General features: G+C 54.8%; 1 protein-coding gene across 1 annotated transcript in view; it reads right to left on the bottom strand.

Annotated features, from left to right (window-relative positions):
- Positions 1-15215, bottom strand: part of TONSL (tonsoku like, DNA repair protein) — a 51437-nt gene extending 36222 nt beyond the window's left edge. Inside the window, exons 1-3 of the mRNA XM_083145265.1 lie at positions 15027-15215; positions 10453-10578; positions 10135-10312 (exon numbers count right to left, since the gene is read on the bottom strand). Of these exons, the coding sequence (XP_083001391.1) occupies positions 10135-10312; positions 10453-10578; positions 15027-15215 (493 nt within the window). The remainder of the gene's footprint in view (positions 1-10134; positions 10313-10452; positions 10579-15026) is intronic.
- Positions 15216-15762: the final 547 nt, after the last annotated feature.

Genomic DNA, 15762 nt, shown 5'->3' with positions numbered 1-15762 from the left:
TCTGATGCAGCAACAGCAGGCTGAGCTGGTAATGGCTGCGCAGCAGACTCTCTGTTTGCAGCTAACTGAGTTGCTAACTCCTTCATGGCTGCTGAGAGAGTGGATGCCCAACTGGGTTCCCCCTGCGTTTGGTCTGAAGGGCCCCCCAGGGAGTCTTGTGCAGAACAGCGTTCACACAAACCAGCATGCTCCTGTATGGAGGAATAGTTCTCCTTACAGTTAGTGCATGTATAAGCATGCAGCTTAGGTGAATCCCTAGCTGGCTTTGTTTTGGGGTTTTTCTGTGACATTTTAACACAGACAAGCCCTGTGCGCACTGGTACAATAATACAGTGGACAGTAACACCCTCTGAAACTATAAAGGTATACAGATGGATGACAGTAGAAAAAAGACACTATACTCTCTGACTCTCAGCTAAATACTGAGGTACAGAGGGCTGCTGAAAAACCTGTTCCTGTAGCGTGTAGAGGAGCAGGGATTCCGGTGCACTTCTCCCACAGTGCAGTCCCGCGTAATGGCGCCTTCAGTACGCTGCTGGGGCGTGGGGAAGCTAAGCTCAGGCGGGAAAACAGCGTTATGCTGCTCTGAGCGTGGAGGCGGGGAGCTGTGGATCAAGGCCCCGCCTCCCCTGGAACCATCAGTGCCCTGCGCCATTAACCAAAATGGCGCTCCACAGTACGGCTCCCTGGTGGTCTAGTGGCCGCGCAGAAAAGACTGGGTGCCACTGCCAGGGTCACCCGGGCTGCACCCCGCCCGGTGACTCGACCGCTAGCGGTGCGCACCTGAACCTGGTGCGCGCGTCACCTCACATGGAGGGCCCGCTTACCTGTGGTGGAGCGCGGCGTCCTCCGTGTCATGAGGAGAGCGGCGGGTCTGGCTATGGAAGTCAGCGCGCCGCTGCCAGCCACAGGGGAGCAGCGTAACGCTGTCTCCGTGTAAAAAGAGAAAAAAATAAAAATGATGTCAGACAGGGCACGGAGCCCTGTCCCATGGTACCTGTGCCTTGAGGCACCAAGAAACAACTGAAGCCTGTAGGGGCGTGGAGGAGGAGGAGCCTGGGCTGCACTTGAAGAACTCTATTCTATTCGGTGCCTGTAGCTGAAGCTCCACCCACACCCCACTGTCCCAGTGACCACCATTGGCATGAATGAAAAATTACATTTTTTTACACAAAAAAGCAGTTCTGGCTCAAAATTTTTCATTTTCAGAAGGTATGAAGGCACCCCAAAATCTGTGCCCCAATTTCTCCCGAGTATGGCAATGCCTCATATGTGACCAAAAAATACCAGTTGGGTGCATGGCAGGACTCAGAAGGGAAGGAGTGATTTTTGGATTTTGCAGCTCAGATTCTGGTGGAATGAATGGTGGGTGCTATGTGGCATTAGCAAGACCCCCGAAGCACGGTGAAATGATGAACCTAATAATCCATAGATGTGTGGTATATTTTAAAACACTCCTTTATACATAGGCCGGGTTTGTCGGGGCAAGTGTCACACTGGAAAATAGTATCCTTTCTTATTCCCTTTTTATAGCAAACTTTGCACCTTTTTTGTGTCCTGCCCTTTCTTGCAGTGGAGGGGATTTCGTTCGGAAAATGCTGCCCTGGTACAATACGGGGGCCAGTACTAGAAGTACTGGGGCCCTCTGCCTGCTGGTTCCCAAATATTAGGCCCTTTATGACTTCCTCTTGAAAGTGCATAAATGTCCCCCTCTGGCTGGTAGAACGGAATAGCACGTAAGCGTTATACAGTGCCATCTGGATGATATACACGGCCAGCTTCTTGTACCAGATTTTTGTTTTCCGCAGGGCACTGTACGGCTTCAGTACCTGATCTGAAAGATCCACTCCGCCCATGTACCTATTGTAATCTAGGATACAATTAGGTTTTGAGGTGTGGGTACTGGTACCTCGTACAGGGATGGAGGTGGTACTGTCTCCATGAATTGTTGTCAGTATAAGGACATCCCTCTTGTCCTTATATTTGACCAACAACATATTTTCGGTGCATATTCCCCTGCTTTCACCCCTTCTCATTACTTGGGCAATGTGCGTTTTGGGGAGGCCTCTGTGGTTCTTGCGCACAGTACCGCAAGCTGCTGTACCTCTTGAACCAAGGGCCTTAAACAGGGGGATGCTAGTGTAAAAGTTATCCACATAGAGGTGATAACCTTTATCCAAGAAGGGGTGCACTAAATCCCAGACAATTTTTCCACTAACACCTACGAGGGAGGGGGGGCATTCTGGCGGTTCAATTCTTGAATCCTTCCCTTCATATACCCTAAACCTGTGGGTGTACCCTGAGGTGCTTTCACACAGCTTATACATTTTTATGCCATACCTTGCCCTCTTACTGGGAAGGTACTGGCGGAATTTAACCCTTCCTTTAAAATGTATAAGGGACTCGTCAATACAAAAAAATTTTTCGGGGATGTACATCTCTGCAAATTTGGCACTGAAATGATCAATGACCGGCCTGACTTTGAATAGCCGGTCAAAGGTGGGATCATCTCTGGGTGGGCACTGTGCATTATCGGTGTAATGTAAAAATTTAAGGATCGTCTCAAATCGAGCCCGGGTCATGGCCATACGGTAAAATGGGGTGCTGTACAGAACATCTGTACTCCAATATTGCCTAATTTCTGGCTTTTTTACTATGCCCATATGAAACACCAGACCCCAAAACGTCATCATCTCTACTGCATCTACAGGGGTCCACCTAGCAAATGATGACGTGGGGTTTTGAGCAATAAACTGCTGGGCATATAAATTACTTTGGTCCACCATTAAATTTATAAAATCATCAGAGAAAAATAATTTGAAAAAGTCAATTTCTCTGAGACCTGCTGAATCAAATTGGATTCCTGGGATGGCCAAAAACTCAGGAACCTGGGGCTCAAAATTGTCTGGTGGTGGGGTCCATACGGGATCAATCATTTGGGGGGGGGTCTCAGCTGCTCTACGGGGGCGTCTTTGAGGGGGTCCCTCATCAGCAGAGGAGGAAGAGGAGCTTAAGGCGAATCCTTCAAATTCCCCGCTTGCCTCACTGGCTGTGTCAGAGTCAGAGGCAAGCATGGCATATGCCTCCTCCGCTGAATACATTCTTCTGGATGACTGGGATGACATTTGGGATGACATTTGGGATGCCATTTTTATTTTTGTGTTTCTGTAAGTGTAATGTTTCAACACGTGTATAGTGTAGGGGGGGTACAAACTTTATTTTAACACGGGGGGTATGTAGTGTGTAGTGTGTATGTAGTGCAGAAAAAAAAAATACTTTATACAAAAAAAAAAAAAATTGAAGGGGTTAAAAAAAAAAAAAAAAAAAAAAAAGGTCCTGCGCCAAAAATTGAGCACAGATGTTGGTCAGTAACGTCCGTCACTGAACAGCGCTCAAAGGCAACAGGACACCCACAAAAACAACGTGGGTGTAAAAACAAAAAAAAAACAATTTAAAAAAAAATGCAGAAAAAAGGAGAGTTATGGTAGACCTACCTTTGTTAACTCCCTTTCCTTGAAGTCCATGGGAACCACAGGGGACATCGGGTTGTAGGCGGATCCAGGGGGTCCGAGGCACCAATCAGCGAAGCTCTTAAAGGTTTTACCCAGCATGCCCGGGCCCTCTCCCCTACAGCCCCGCCTCCAGTCTACTGCCGCCAGTTTTTGGTAACAAGCCGAGAGCAGGAAGCGGAGAAGAGAAGAGGACAGAGAACACATATGCCCAGAACTCATACATACATTGGAATGGTCAGAACAGGTCACAGTATCAGAACATCACGTAAAGGTGAACCTCAGTGACAAATTTAAAAAGGGTGGGCGCCCTGTGGTTCCCATGGACTTCAAGGAAAGGGAGTTAACAAAGGTAGGTCTACCATAACTCTCCTTTTCCTTGTCAGGGTCCATGGGTCCCACAGGGGACATCGGGGATGTCACAAGCCGTAATTAAGGGAGGGAATTTGTTTGAGGTGTCAGCAGAACCCGACGACCGAAGGAGGCATCCTGGGAGGCGAACGTGTCAAAGGCGTAGAATTTAATAAATGTCTGGACGGATGACCACGTTGCAGCCTTGCACAGCTGTTCGGCAGAAGCACCCCTGCTTGCTGCCCATGAAGGACCAACCGCTCTAGTAGAGTGTGCCCTGATAGCAACCGGAATGGACCTGTTAGACAGAAGATATGCCTGTTGTATAGCCATGCGGATCCAGCGGGCAATAGTTTGTTTACCCGCTGGCCAACCCTTCTTGTGAAAGCCATATAACACAAAGAGGGACTCTGATTTCCTGACCGATTTAGTACGGTCGATATAGATGGTCAGAGCTCTGACCAGATCAAGCAATTTTTCATCAGATGAAAGGTCATCTGAGGTGAATGCAGGTACCACGATTTCCTGGTTCACATGGAATTTTGTCACCACCTTGGGCAGATGGGAAGACTTTGTCCGTAACACTGCCCTGTCACTGTGAAACACCAGGAAGGGTGATTTATACGATAGTGCGGATAGGTCCGACACTCTGCGTGCGGAGGCAATGGCCAGGAGGAAGACAGTTTTGACAGTCAGCCATTTGAGCTCCACTGATGATAGTGGTTCAAACGGTGGTTTGGTTAAAGCTTGGAGCACTAAAGATAAGTCCCACGGATTCGTGGGAGGGACAAAGGGAGGCTGTATGTGTACCACTCCCTGTAAGAATGTGCGTATGTCAGGTAAGAATGCAATCTTTCTCTGAAACCATACTGAAAGGGCTGAGATCTGGACCTTCAGAGAAGCCAATCTTAGTCCTAAATCCAATCCATTTTGAAGGAAGGCCAATATCCTGGCTGTTTTGAAAATCTTGGGATCATATTTATTAGAATTGCACCAAGAGAAAAAGGAATGCCAAGTCCTGTAGTATATCTTTGAAGATGCTGGCTTGCGAGCCTGGATCATCGTCTTAGCCACCTTGTCAGAAAAACCTTTGTTCTTTAATAAGGCAATTTCAAGAGCCACGCCGTCAAAGACAGGCGCTGAGGGTCTGGATGAAGACACGGCCCCTGGCTCAACAGATCTTGACGAAGAGGCAATGGCCAGGGGGACTGGTGTGACAGCTGTTGTAGGTCCACGTACCAGTGTCTGCGTGGCCAGTCTGGTGCGATGAGAAGGAGGGTTCCTCCTTCTTGTCTGAACTTTCTGATCACCCTGGGGATCATGTTTATCGGAGGGAACGCGTATGGGAGATGAAACTTCCACGGTACGGACAGGGCATCCGTGAAGTAGGCCTGAGGATCCCTGGTCCTCGCTCCGAAGCATGGGACTTTGAAGTTGTGTCTGGACGCCATGAGGTCTACATCTGGGGTGCCCCAGACTTGCGTCAGACTGAAAAACACTTCCGGGTGTAGGGACCACTCCCCCGGGTGGATATCCTGTCGGCTCAGAAAGTCCGCCTCCCAGTTCAGGACTCCTGGGATGAAGACTGCCGACAGGGCTAGGAGATGTTCCTCCGACCAGGTGAGAATCCTGGAGACCTCCCGGAGAGCAGCGACACTTCGTGTTCCTCCCTGGCGGTTTATGTATGCCACCGCCGTGGCGTTGTCCGACCTGATTTGAACAGGTTTTCCCTGTAACAGATCCTGAGACTGAAGTAGGGCATTGTAGGCTGCTCGAATCTCTAAGACATTGATGGATAAGCGAGATTCTGCTTCGGTCCAGACGCCTTGCAAGGACCGGGATCCTACTACTGCCCCCCAGCCTCGCAGGCTGGCGTCTGAGGTTAGTACTATCCATTCTCTGAACCAGAATAGTCTCCCCTGGTTTAGGTGAACCATCTGTTCCCACCACAGGAGTGAGTCTTTGACCTCCTGTGTTAGAGAGAGAAACGTCGACTTGACGTGTTGCGGTAGACCATCCCATTTCGCCAGGACCAGGCCCTGAAGTGGACGGGAGTGGAACTGGGCCCATTCGACCATGTCGAATGTGGACACCATCCGCCCCAATATTTTCATGGCCCAGTGAACCGAGACTCTTGGTCTCTGAGCAAAGATCTGGATTCTCTGTATTAAGTCCCTGGCCTTGTCGTTTTGGAGAAACAAACGTAGGGCTCTGGTGTCCAGTAAAGCTCCCAGATGCAACATTCTCTGGGAGGGGATCATGGACGATTTCTCCCAGTTGAGGAGCCACCCGTGAGCCTGTAACATGGAGATCGTTGTCTGCAAGTGGGATGTTAGGACCTCTGGTGACTTGGCTACAATCAACAGGTCGTCCAAGTAGGGGAAGACCCTGATCCCCTGCTTGTGTAGGATTTCTGCCATTATAGCCATCACTTTTGTAAAGATCCTTGGCGCTGTTGCTAGGCCGAATGGGAGAGCCTGAAACTGGTAGTGGCTCTTCAGAATAGCAAAGCGCAGATACTTCTGGTGGGCCGGTAGGATGGGAATGTGGAGGTATGCGTCTCTGATATCTAGAGAGACCATGAAGTCCCCCTCCTCCAGGGCCAGGATGATGGTCCTCAAGGTCTCCATCCTGAACTTTGTGACTTTTACCACCTTGTTCAGAGCTTTGAGGTTTAAAATGGGACGGAACGATCCATTTGGTTTTGGCACCAGAAATAGGGTTGAGTAGAAGCCGAGGCCTCTCTGGTGCCCTGGCACGGGAACAATGACCCGCGACCGAAGTAAGGTCTGTAGGATGATCCTCATGTGTTCTGCCTTGCATGGGTCTCTTGGGAGACCTGTGCAAAAGAACCTTCTTGGGGGGGTGGGCTTTAGGAAGGATATGGCGTACCCCTGCGACACAACCTCCCTCACCCAGGCATCCTTTGTGGTGGATAGCCACTGGTGAGCGAAGTACAGGAGTCTGCCTCCCACTTGTGGGTCCGCCTGTGGGAGGCTGGCCCCGTCATGCGGAAGGCTTGTCGGCCTTGGGGGGAGCCAAGGCTGCTTGGGTTTGGGTTTGCCAGTCTTATGAGCGGGCGAGGGTCTGGTATAGGACTGGCCTCTGGCCTTGCCTTGAGGGCGAAAGGGCCGAAAGGACTGAGTCCTAGGCCTTTGAGGTGGAGCCGTAGGGAGGCAGGCTGTCTTAGCTGACGCCAAGGAGGCCACGATTTTATTTAACTCCTCCCCAAACAGGTTTTCCCCTTTAAAGGGTAAGAGTTCCAGAGTCCTTTTGGATTCTAGGTCCGCCTTCCATGACCGAAGCCAGATAATCCGGCGTGCCAGCACTGAACTAGCGGAGGCTCTGGCAGCTAGAGTGCCAGCGTCCGACATAGCATCCATAATATATGTTGCTGCATGTTTGATGTGTTGCATACACAGCCTTGCATCTTCAGATGCGACTGGGGCCAATTCATCCTCTATTACTTGTAACCAAGGAGAAATGGCCTTTGCCGCCCAAGTAGCTGCAATGGTAGGCCTCTGAACTGCCCCTGTATAAGAAAAGGCTGCCTTAAGAGCATTTTCCAAACGCCTGTCTGTCTGGTCCTTCAGGGCTGACCCTGAAGCTACCGGGAGCACGGACGGTTTAACCAACCTGGACACGTGCGCGTCCACTGTGGGAGGGATTTCCCATGGAGTACAATCCTCTGGAGGGAGCGGGTATCTAGCCAACATCTTTTTAGATATGTTGGCTCTCTTCCCCAAAGCCTCCCATTGATCTCTCCTGATTTCTGATAAATGATCAGAATGAGGGAACTGGGCTTTAACTACCTTCTGCTTTTTAAAGACGTCCCTGGTCTTAGCAGTGGGTTCAGGTTCATCTGCATCTGACAGAAGAACCTCCCGGATAGCATAAATAAGGCCTGCTATGTCAGGGGTCTCAGCCTGAGAAGCGGGAGGATCAGTAGGCATAGGATCATCCTGATCGTCATCAGGTATGATGTCATCCGCATTATCAGGGTCTGCATTATCGGGGTCATCCCCGCCATCGTCTGTGTCATCAGAGCCATCCCTGGTTACCGGTAGCAACGGATTTATCAAGGATCTACTGGGTTGTGCAGCATGTGGCAGTAGCTGCTGCATAGCTGCCGTAGTCTGCTGCAAGGTCTGCACCGTGGTCGACAGAGCATCCACCCATGGAGGGGGGGGGCTGTACTACAGGGGGTGCTACAGCATTAGGGAGACGATCCACCAGGGTGCCCAACAGCTGTTGAAAGGCTGCCCATGGTGGCTGGGATGCCCCTGAGGGCTGGGGTTGATCAGGAGGAGTAAAGCAATTGACACATTGCCCATCCTGGATGACATCCATGTCAGACAGACCTGCAGCGCAGCTCTTGCAAGACAAGAGCAAGGGAGATTCTGTCTGGTTGCGCCCCCGTTTGGACATAGTGAGCACACTCCCAATAGGGGGGGGGGGATACAGTGCACAGTAGGTAACTCAGTGGAAGAGAACCTAGAGTGATCTACTGACAGTATGTGACCTCTGAGGTAAAAACCTCACTTAGAAGTAAAGTGGACAGTTTGTAGAAAAAAACTGACAGAGGAAAAGAAAGTGCTAGCACAAAGTCACATACACACTATATTAGGCAATATAGATGAGCAAACACACCCTAGATCAACCACAGTACTCTATAGAGCAAAGGGGGAATGAGGGTGGCTGTGAAAAGTACTACTTAGCCTGTAGCCGGTTTCACAGGGAGAGAGATGTGCCCGACCTCTGGAGACCTGCGTGCTGCTGTAATGGCGCCGGTCCAAGAGAGGGGGGGCGGGCACAAACGAGTTCAGCTAATGGACGGCAGATCTCGCGGAGATTGGCGCCAAAGCTGGGGGAGGGACTGCAGGCCAAGCGCCACCTCCCCATGCTGGACTTCCCCCACCGGAGCATAAGAGCCAGTTAAAAATGGTTCCCCCCAGGCCCAGCCTGCCGCTCTGTCCCCGGTGGTCTAGTGGGATCCCTGGCCGAAGCGAGTGCCCACGCCAGCCACTGCGGGCGTCTCCCAGCGCGCCGCGGCAAGACAGCGATTAGTGCTTCCTTAGGAAGCCTTACCTGCTCCTGGTCCGGCCACGCTGTCATGAGGGCGACGTCCGGCGGTGCTAGGCGCTGACGTCACCCCCGCCGTCTGCCTCAAGATGTTCTGAGGAGGTCGGCGCCGGGAGGAGTGAAGGAGACGCTCACTCCGCTGTCAATCACTGACAGCGGGGAGCGTCTCTGCCGTAGCGGCAGTTTTAAAAATAAAAATTAAAAAGCTTCTTCTGGAATCACCTGAAAGAGGTGATTCCTGCTGATTACAGGTGCGTCTGCTTCCTGCAGGCACCAACTAAAAACTGGCGGCAGTAGCCTGGAGGCGGGGCTGTAGGGGAGAGGGCCCGGGCATGCTGGGTAAAACCTTTAAGAGCTTCGCTGATTGGTGCCTCGGACCCCCTGGATCCGCCTACAACCCGATGTCCCCTGTGGGACCCATGGACCCTGACAAGGAAATATAGCACTCTCTGTCACTCTCTGTCCCTATCTCTCACGATCTGTGACTCTATGACACTGCAGCAGCAGCACACACAGAAGTCACAAGATCCAGGAAGTATCCAGCTGCTGGCAGCACGCTACCAGCGGTGATCAGGTAAGTTTCAGGCAAGGATCAGGTATGTATCACGACAGATTGGCACGGTGACCGCTCTGCACGCAATTCCAGACCGGAATGGCGTCTGCAGTGCAGTCACCGGTAGTTTAAATCACGCGCCTTGGCTGTGATTGGTCCGTGGGTCCCACGGACCAATCACAGCCTTGGGGGCAGGTGGGGTGAGGTGTCGTCGTCACCGATGACCCCCGGCGGTGATTGACACCTGTGTTACCGAGCGTCTGATTCGCCGGTAACACAGGAAAACGCTGTGAATGGCTGTTCACACTGAACAGCCAATCACAGCGATCGCCGACGGGGGGGGCGGCATCGCAGCCCCCCCTGGGCATGCAGGGACATGTCTGCTGTCAGGGACAGCAGACATCGTCCCTCTGTCCCCGCGTCTGTAGACGCGGAGACAGTTTAAAGTCATGACGTATATATACGTCATGTGTCGGGAAGTACATCCCGGCCATGACGTATATATACGTCAAATGTCGGGAAGGGGTTAAGAAGCATAAGGAGGGTGTACGGTGTAATAGGGGCCCCCGAGCACTGCGATAAAGCAGCGGGATATTGTCAGGGTTACACTGAACAGCGGAGTGACTGGATAGAACGTACCGCTCTGTGACAGCTCCAGGTCGCTCTCCTGCAACGCCTCACTGTTCTCCATCTCCTCCTCCTCGCTGCTCTCCTCATCGGAAGCCACGCACAACTCCCGTAACTCCGCCTCGGTGTCGCTAGTGCCGGCAGCGCCCCACTTCTGCTGCAGAGCGAGGAGCTGGCGCAGCACTTTGCCCTGGGGACAGAGATACCACGTCACGCTGCAGTACATGCCTGTATAATGTAACAGCCACATGACCTTTATATGTATAAGGGCCAATATGTGGAACATACACAGGAAGAGCACGTATGTCACATGCTACAGAGAACACGCACCTGTAGCTGAGAGTCCCCCGTCTCTTGGGCGCACTTCAAGGCACTGGAGAGACAGCTCTGAACTTCTCCAAACCCCAGACCGTCCTCTTCTACCGCGAGGGCAATGTTCAGCCAGGTCTTACACTCCTGCCAGGGCCAAACCAGCACATACTCCTTATACTGTGCACATACCACAGACCCCTCCCCACATGCCTCCAATCCCCTCACTCATATATCAGACCCCTCCCCACATGCCTCCAATCCCCTCCCTCGTATACCACAGACCCCTCCCCACATGCCTCCAATCCCCTCCCTCGTATACCACAGACCCTCCCCACATGCCTCCAATCCCCTCCCTCATATCAGACCCCTCCCCACATGCCTCCAATCCCCTACCACGTATACCACAGACCCCTCCCCACATGCCTCCAATCCCCTCACTCGTATACCACAGACCCCTCCCCACATGCCTCCAATCCCCTCCCTCGTATACCACAGACCCCTCCCCACATGCCTCCAATCCCCTCACTCATATATCAGACCCCTCCCCACATGCCTCCAATCCCCTCCCCCATATACCACAGACCCCTCCCCACATGCCTCCAATCCCCTCCCTCGTATACCACAGACCCCTCCCCACATGCCTCCAATCCCTCACTCATATACCACAGACCCCTCCCCACATGCCTCCAATCCCCTCCCCCATATACCACAGACCCCTCCCCACATGCCTCCAATCCCCTCCCTCGTATACCACTGACCCCTCCCCACATGCCTCCAATCCCCTCCCCCATATACCACAGACCCCTCCCCACATGCCTCCAATCCCCTCCCTCGTATACCACAGACCCCTCCCCACATGCCTCCAATCCCCTCCCTCGTATACCATAGACCCCTCCCCACATGCCTCCAATCCCCTCACTCATATATCAGACCCCTCCCCACATGCCTCCAATCCCCTCCCCCATATACCACAGACCCCTCCCCACATGCCTCCAATCCCCTCCCCCATATACCACAGACCCCTCCCCACATGCCTCCAATCCCCTCCCTCGTATACCACAGACCCCTCCCCACATGCCTCCAATCCCCTCCCCCATATACCACAGACCCCTCCCCACATGCCTCCAATCCCCTCCCCCATATACCACAGACCCCTCCCCACATGCCTCCAATCCCCTCCCCCATATACCACAGACCCCTCCCCACATGCCTCCAATCCCCTCCCTCGTATACCACAGACCCCTCCCCACATGCCTCCAATCCCCTCACTCATATATCAGACCCCTCCCCACATGCCTCCAATCCCCTCCCTCGTATACCACAGACCCCTCCCCACATGCCTCCAATCCCCTCCCTCGTATACCATAGACCCCTCCCCACATGCCTCCAATCCCCTCACTCATATATCAGACCCCTCCCCACATGCCTCCAATCCCCTCCCCCATATACCACAGACCCCTCCCCACATGCCTCCAATCCCCTCCCCCGTATACCACAGAACCCTCCCCACATGCCTCCAATCCCCTCCCCCATATACCACAGACCCCTCCCCACATGCCTCCAATCCCCTCCCTCGTATACCACAGACCCCTCCCCACATGCCTCCAATCCCCTCACTCATATATCAGACCCCTCCCCACATGCCTCCAATCCCCTCCCCCATATACCACAGACCCCTCCCCACATGCCTCCAATCCCCTCACTCATATATCAGACCCCTCCCCACATGCCTCCAATCCCCTCCCTCGTATACCACAGACCCCTCCCCACATGCCTCCAATCCCCTCCCTCATATATCAGACCCCTCCCCACATGCCTCCAATCCCCTCCCCCATATACCACAGACCCCTCCCCACATGCCTCCAATCCCCTCCCTCGTATACCACAGACCCCTCCCCACATGCCTCCAATCCCCTCCCCCATATACCACAGACCCCTCCCCACATGCCTCCAATCTTCTCCCCTGTATACCACAGACCCCTCCCCACATGCCTCCAATCCCCTCCCCCATATACCACAGACCCCTCCCCACATGCCTCCAATCCCCTCCCCCATATACCACAGACCCCTCCCCACATGCCTCCAATCCCCTCCCTCGTATACCACAGACCCCTCCCCACATGCCTCCAATCCCCTCCCCCATATACCACAGACCCCTCCCCACATGCCTCCAATCCCCTCCCTCATATATCAGACCCCTCCTCACATGCCTCCAATCCCCTGCCCCATATACCCCAGACCGTCCTCTTCTACCGCGAGGGCAATGTTCAGCCAGGTCTTACACTCCTGCCAGGGCCAAACCAGCACATACTCCTTATACTGTGCACAGACCCCTCCCCCGTATACCACAGACCCCTCCCCACATGCCTCCAATCCCCTCCCTCATATATCAGACCCCTCCCCACATGCCAATCCCCTCCTCTTGTATACCACAGACCCCTCCCCACATGCCTCAAATCCCCTCCCTCATATATCAGACCCCTCCCCACATGCCAATCCCCTCCCTCGTATACCACAGACCCCTCCCCACATGCCTCCAATCCCCTCCCTCGTATACCTCAGGCCCCTCCCCACATGCCTCCAATCCCCTCACTCATATATCAGACCCCTCCCCACATGCCTCCAATCCCCTCCCCCATATACCACAGACCCCTCCCCACATGCCTCCAATCCCCTCCCCCGTATACCACAGAACCCTCCCCACATGCCTCCAATCCCCTCCCCCATATACCACAGACCCCTCCCCACATGCCTCCAATCCCCTCCCTCGTATACCACAGACCCCTCCCCACATGCCTCCAATCCCCTCACTCATATATCAGACCCCTCCCCACATGCCTCCAATCCCCTCCCCCATATACCACAGACCCCTCCCCACATGCCTCCAATCCCCTCACTCATATATCAGACCCCTCCCCACATGCCTCCAATCCCCTCCCTCGTATACCACAGACCCCTCCCCACATGCCTCCAATCCCCTCCCTCATATATCAGACCCCTCCCCACATGCCTCCAATCCCCTCCCCCATATACCACAGACCCCTCCCCACATGCCTCCAATCCCCTCCCTCGTATACCACAGACCCCTCCCCACATGCCTCCAATCCCCTCCCCCATATACCACAGACCCCTCCCCACATGCCTCCAATCTTCTCCCCTGTATACCACAGACCCCTCCCCACATGCCTCCAATCCCCTCCCCCATATACCACAGACCCCTCCCCACATGCCTCCAATCCCCTCCCCCATATACCACAGACCCCTCCCCACATGCCTCCAATCCCCTCCCTCGTATACCACAGACCCCTCCCCACATGCCTCCAATCCCCTCCCCCATATACCACAGACCCCTCCCCACATGCCTCCAATCCCCTCCCTCATATATCAGACCCCTCCCCACATGCCTCCAATCCCCTGCCCCATATACCCCAGACCGTCCTCTTCTACCGCGAGGGCAATGTTCAGCCAGGTCTTACACTCCTGCCAGGGCCAAACCAGCACATACTCCTTATACTGTGCACAGACCCCTCCCCCGTATACCACAGACCCCTCCCCACATGCCTCCAATCCCCTCCCTCATATATCAGACCCCTCCCCACATGCCAATCCCCTCCTCTTGTATACCACAGACCCCTCCCCACATGCCTCAAATCCCCTCCCTCATATATCAGACCCCTCCCCACATGCCAATCCCCTCCCTCGTATACCACAGACCCCTCCCCACATGCCTCCAATCCCCTCCCTCGTATACCTCAGGCCCCTCCCCACATGCCTCCAATCCCCTCCCTCGTATACCACAGGCCCCTCCCCACATGCCTCCAATCCCCTCCCTCGTATACCACAGGCCCCTCCCCACATGCCTCCAATCCCCTCCCTCGTATACCACAGACCCCTCCCCCATATACCACAGACCCCTCCCCACATGCCTCCAATCCCCTCCCCTATATACCACAGACCCCTCCCCACATGCCTCCAATCCCCTCCCCTATATACCACAGACCCCTCCCCACATGCCTCCAATCCCCTCCCCTGTATACCACTGACCCTTCCCCCATATACCACAGACCCCTCCCCACATGCCTCTAATACCCTCCCCCGTATACCACAGACCCCTCCCCCATATACCACAGACCCCTCCCCACATGCCTCCAATCCCCTCCCCCATATACCACAGACCCCTCCCCACATGCCTCCAATCCCCTCCCCCATATACCACAGACCCCTCCCCACATGCCTCCAATCCCCTCCCCCATATACCACAGACCCCTCCCCACATGCCTCCAATCTTCTCCCCTGTATACCACAGACCCCTCCCCACATGCCTCCAATCCCCTCCCCCATATACCACAGACCCCTCCCCACATGCCTCCAATCCCCTCCCCTGTATACCACTGACCCTTCCCCACATGCCTCCAATCCCCTCCCCCATATACCACAGACCCCTCCCCACATGCCTCCAATCCCCTCCCCCATATTCCACACACCCCTCCATTCCCCTCCCCATAGACCACAGACAATAATGCATAATAACCCAGCTCCTCCACATGTAACACTACCCCGCACTGTCGCACATATCATACCCCCCCCCTCACCTCCTGGGGGTTGCCTCCCCTTAGGCCTAGCTCGGCCCGGTAGTGACGCACAGCCTCCTTGTAGTCTTTCAGATCACTATAGGTCGCAGCCAGGGAAACATGGATGACCGCCATCTCCCGATCCGGGCGGCCCAGGGACTCAGCGCAACGGAGCTGCAAGGCAGGAAGAGAGCAATAGTAACCCAGCATGGTCCGCAGGCAGAGGGCAACACCACCCCCCCCCCAGGCTCCGCAGGCAGATGGCAACGCCCCCCCCCCCCAGGCTCCGCAGGCAGATGGCAACGCCCCCCCCAGGCTCCGCAGGCAAAGGGCAACGCCCCCCCCCCCCAGGCTCCGCAGGCAGAGGGCAACACCCCCCCCCCCAGGCTCCGCAGGCAGATGGCAACGCCCCCCCCAGGCTCCGCAGGCAAAGGGCAACGCCCCCCCCAGGCTCCGCAGGCAAAGGGCAACGCCCCCCCCAGGCTCCGCAGGCAGAGGGCAACACCCCCCCCCCAGGCTCCGCAGGCAGAGGGCAACGCCCCCCCAGGGAGAGGGCAATGCCCGCCCCCCGGCTCCGCAGGCAGATGGCAACGCCCCCCCAGGCTCCGCAGGCAGAGGGCAACGCCCCCCCCCAGACTCCGCAGGCAGAGGGCAACGCCCCCCCCAGGCTCCGCAGGCAGAGGGCAACGCCCCCCCCCAGGCAGAGGGCACCGCCCGCCCCCCCCCAGGCTCCGCAGGCAGAGGGCAACGCCCCCCA

This window comes from Crinia signifera, chromosome 5, assembly GCF_055691185.1.
Source record: "Crinia signifera chromosome 5, ASM5569118v1, whole genome shotgun sequence".
Taxonomy (NCBI): Eukaryota; Metazoa; Chordata; class Amphibia; order Anura; family Myobatrachidae; genus Crinia; species Crinia signifera.
This window is presented reverse-complemented; position numbering and strand designations above follow the sequence as displayed.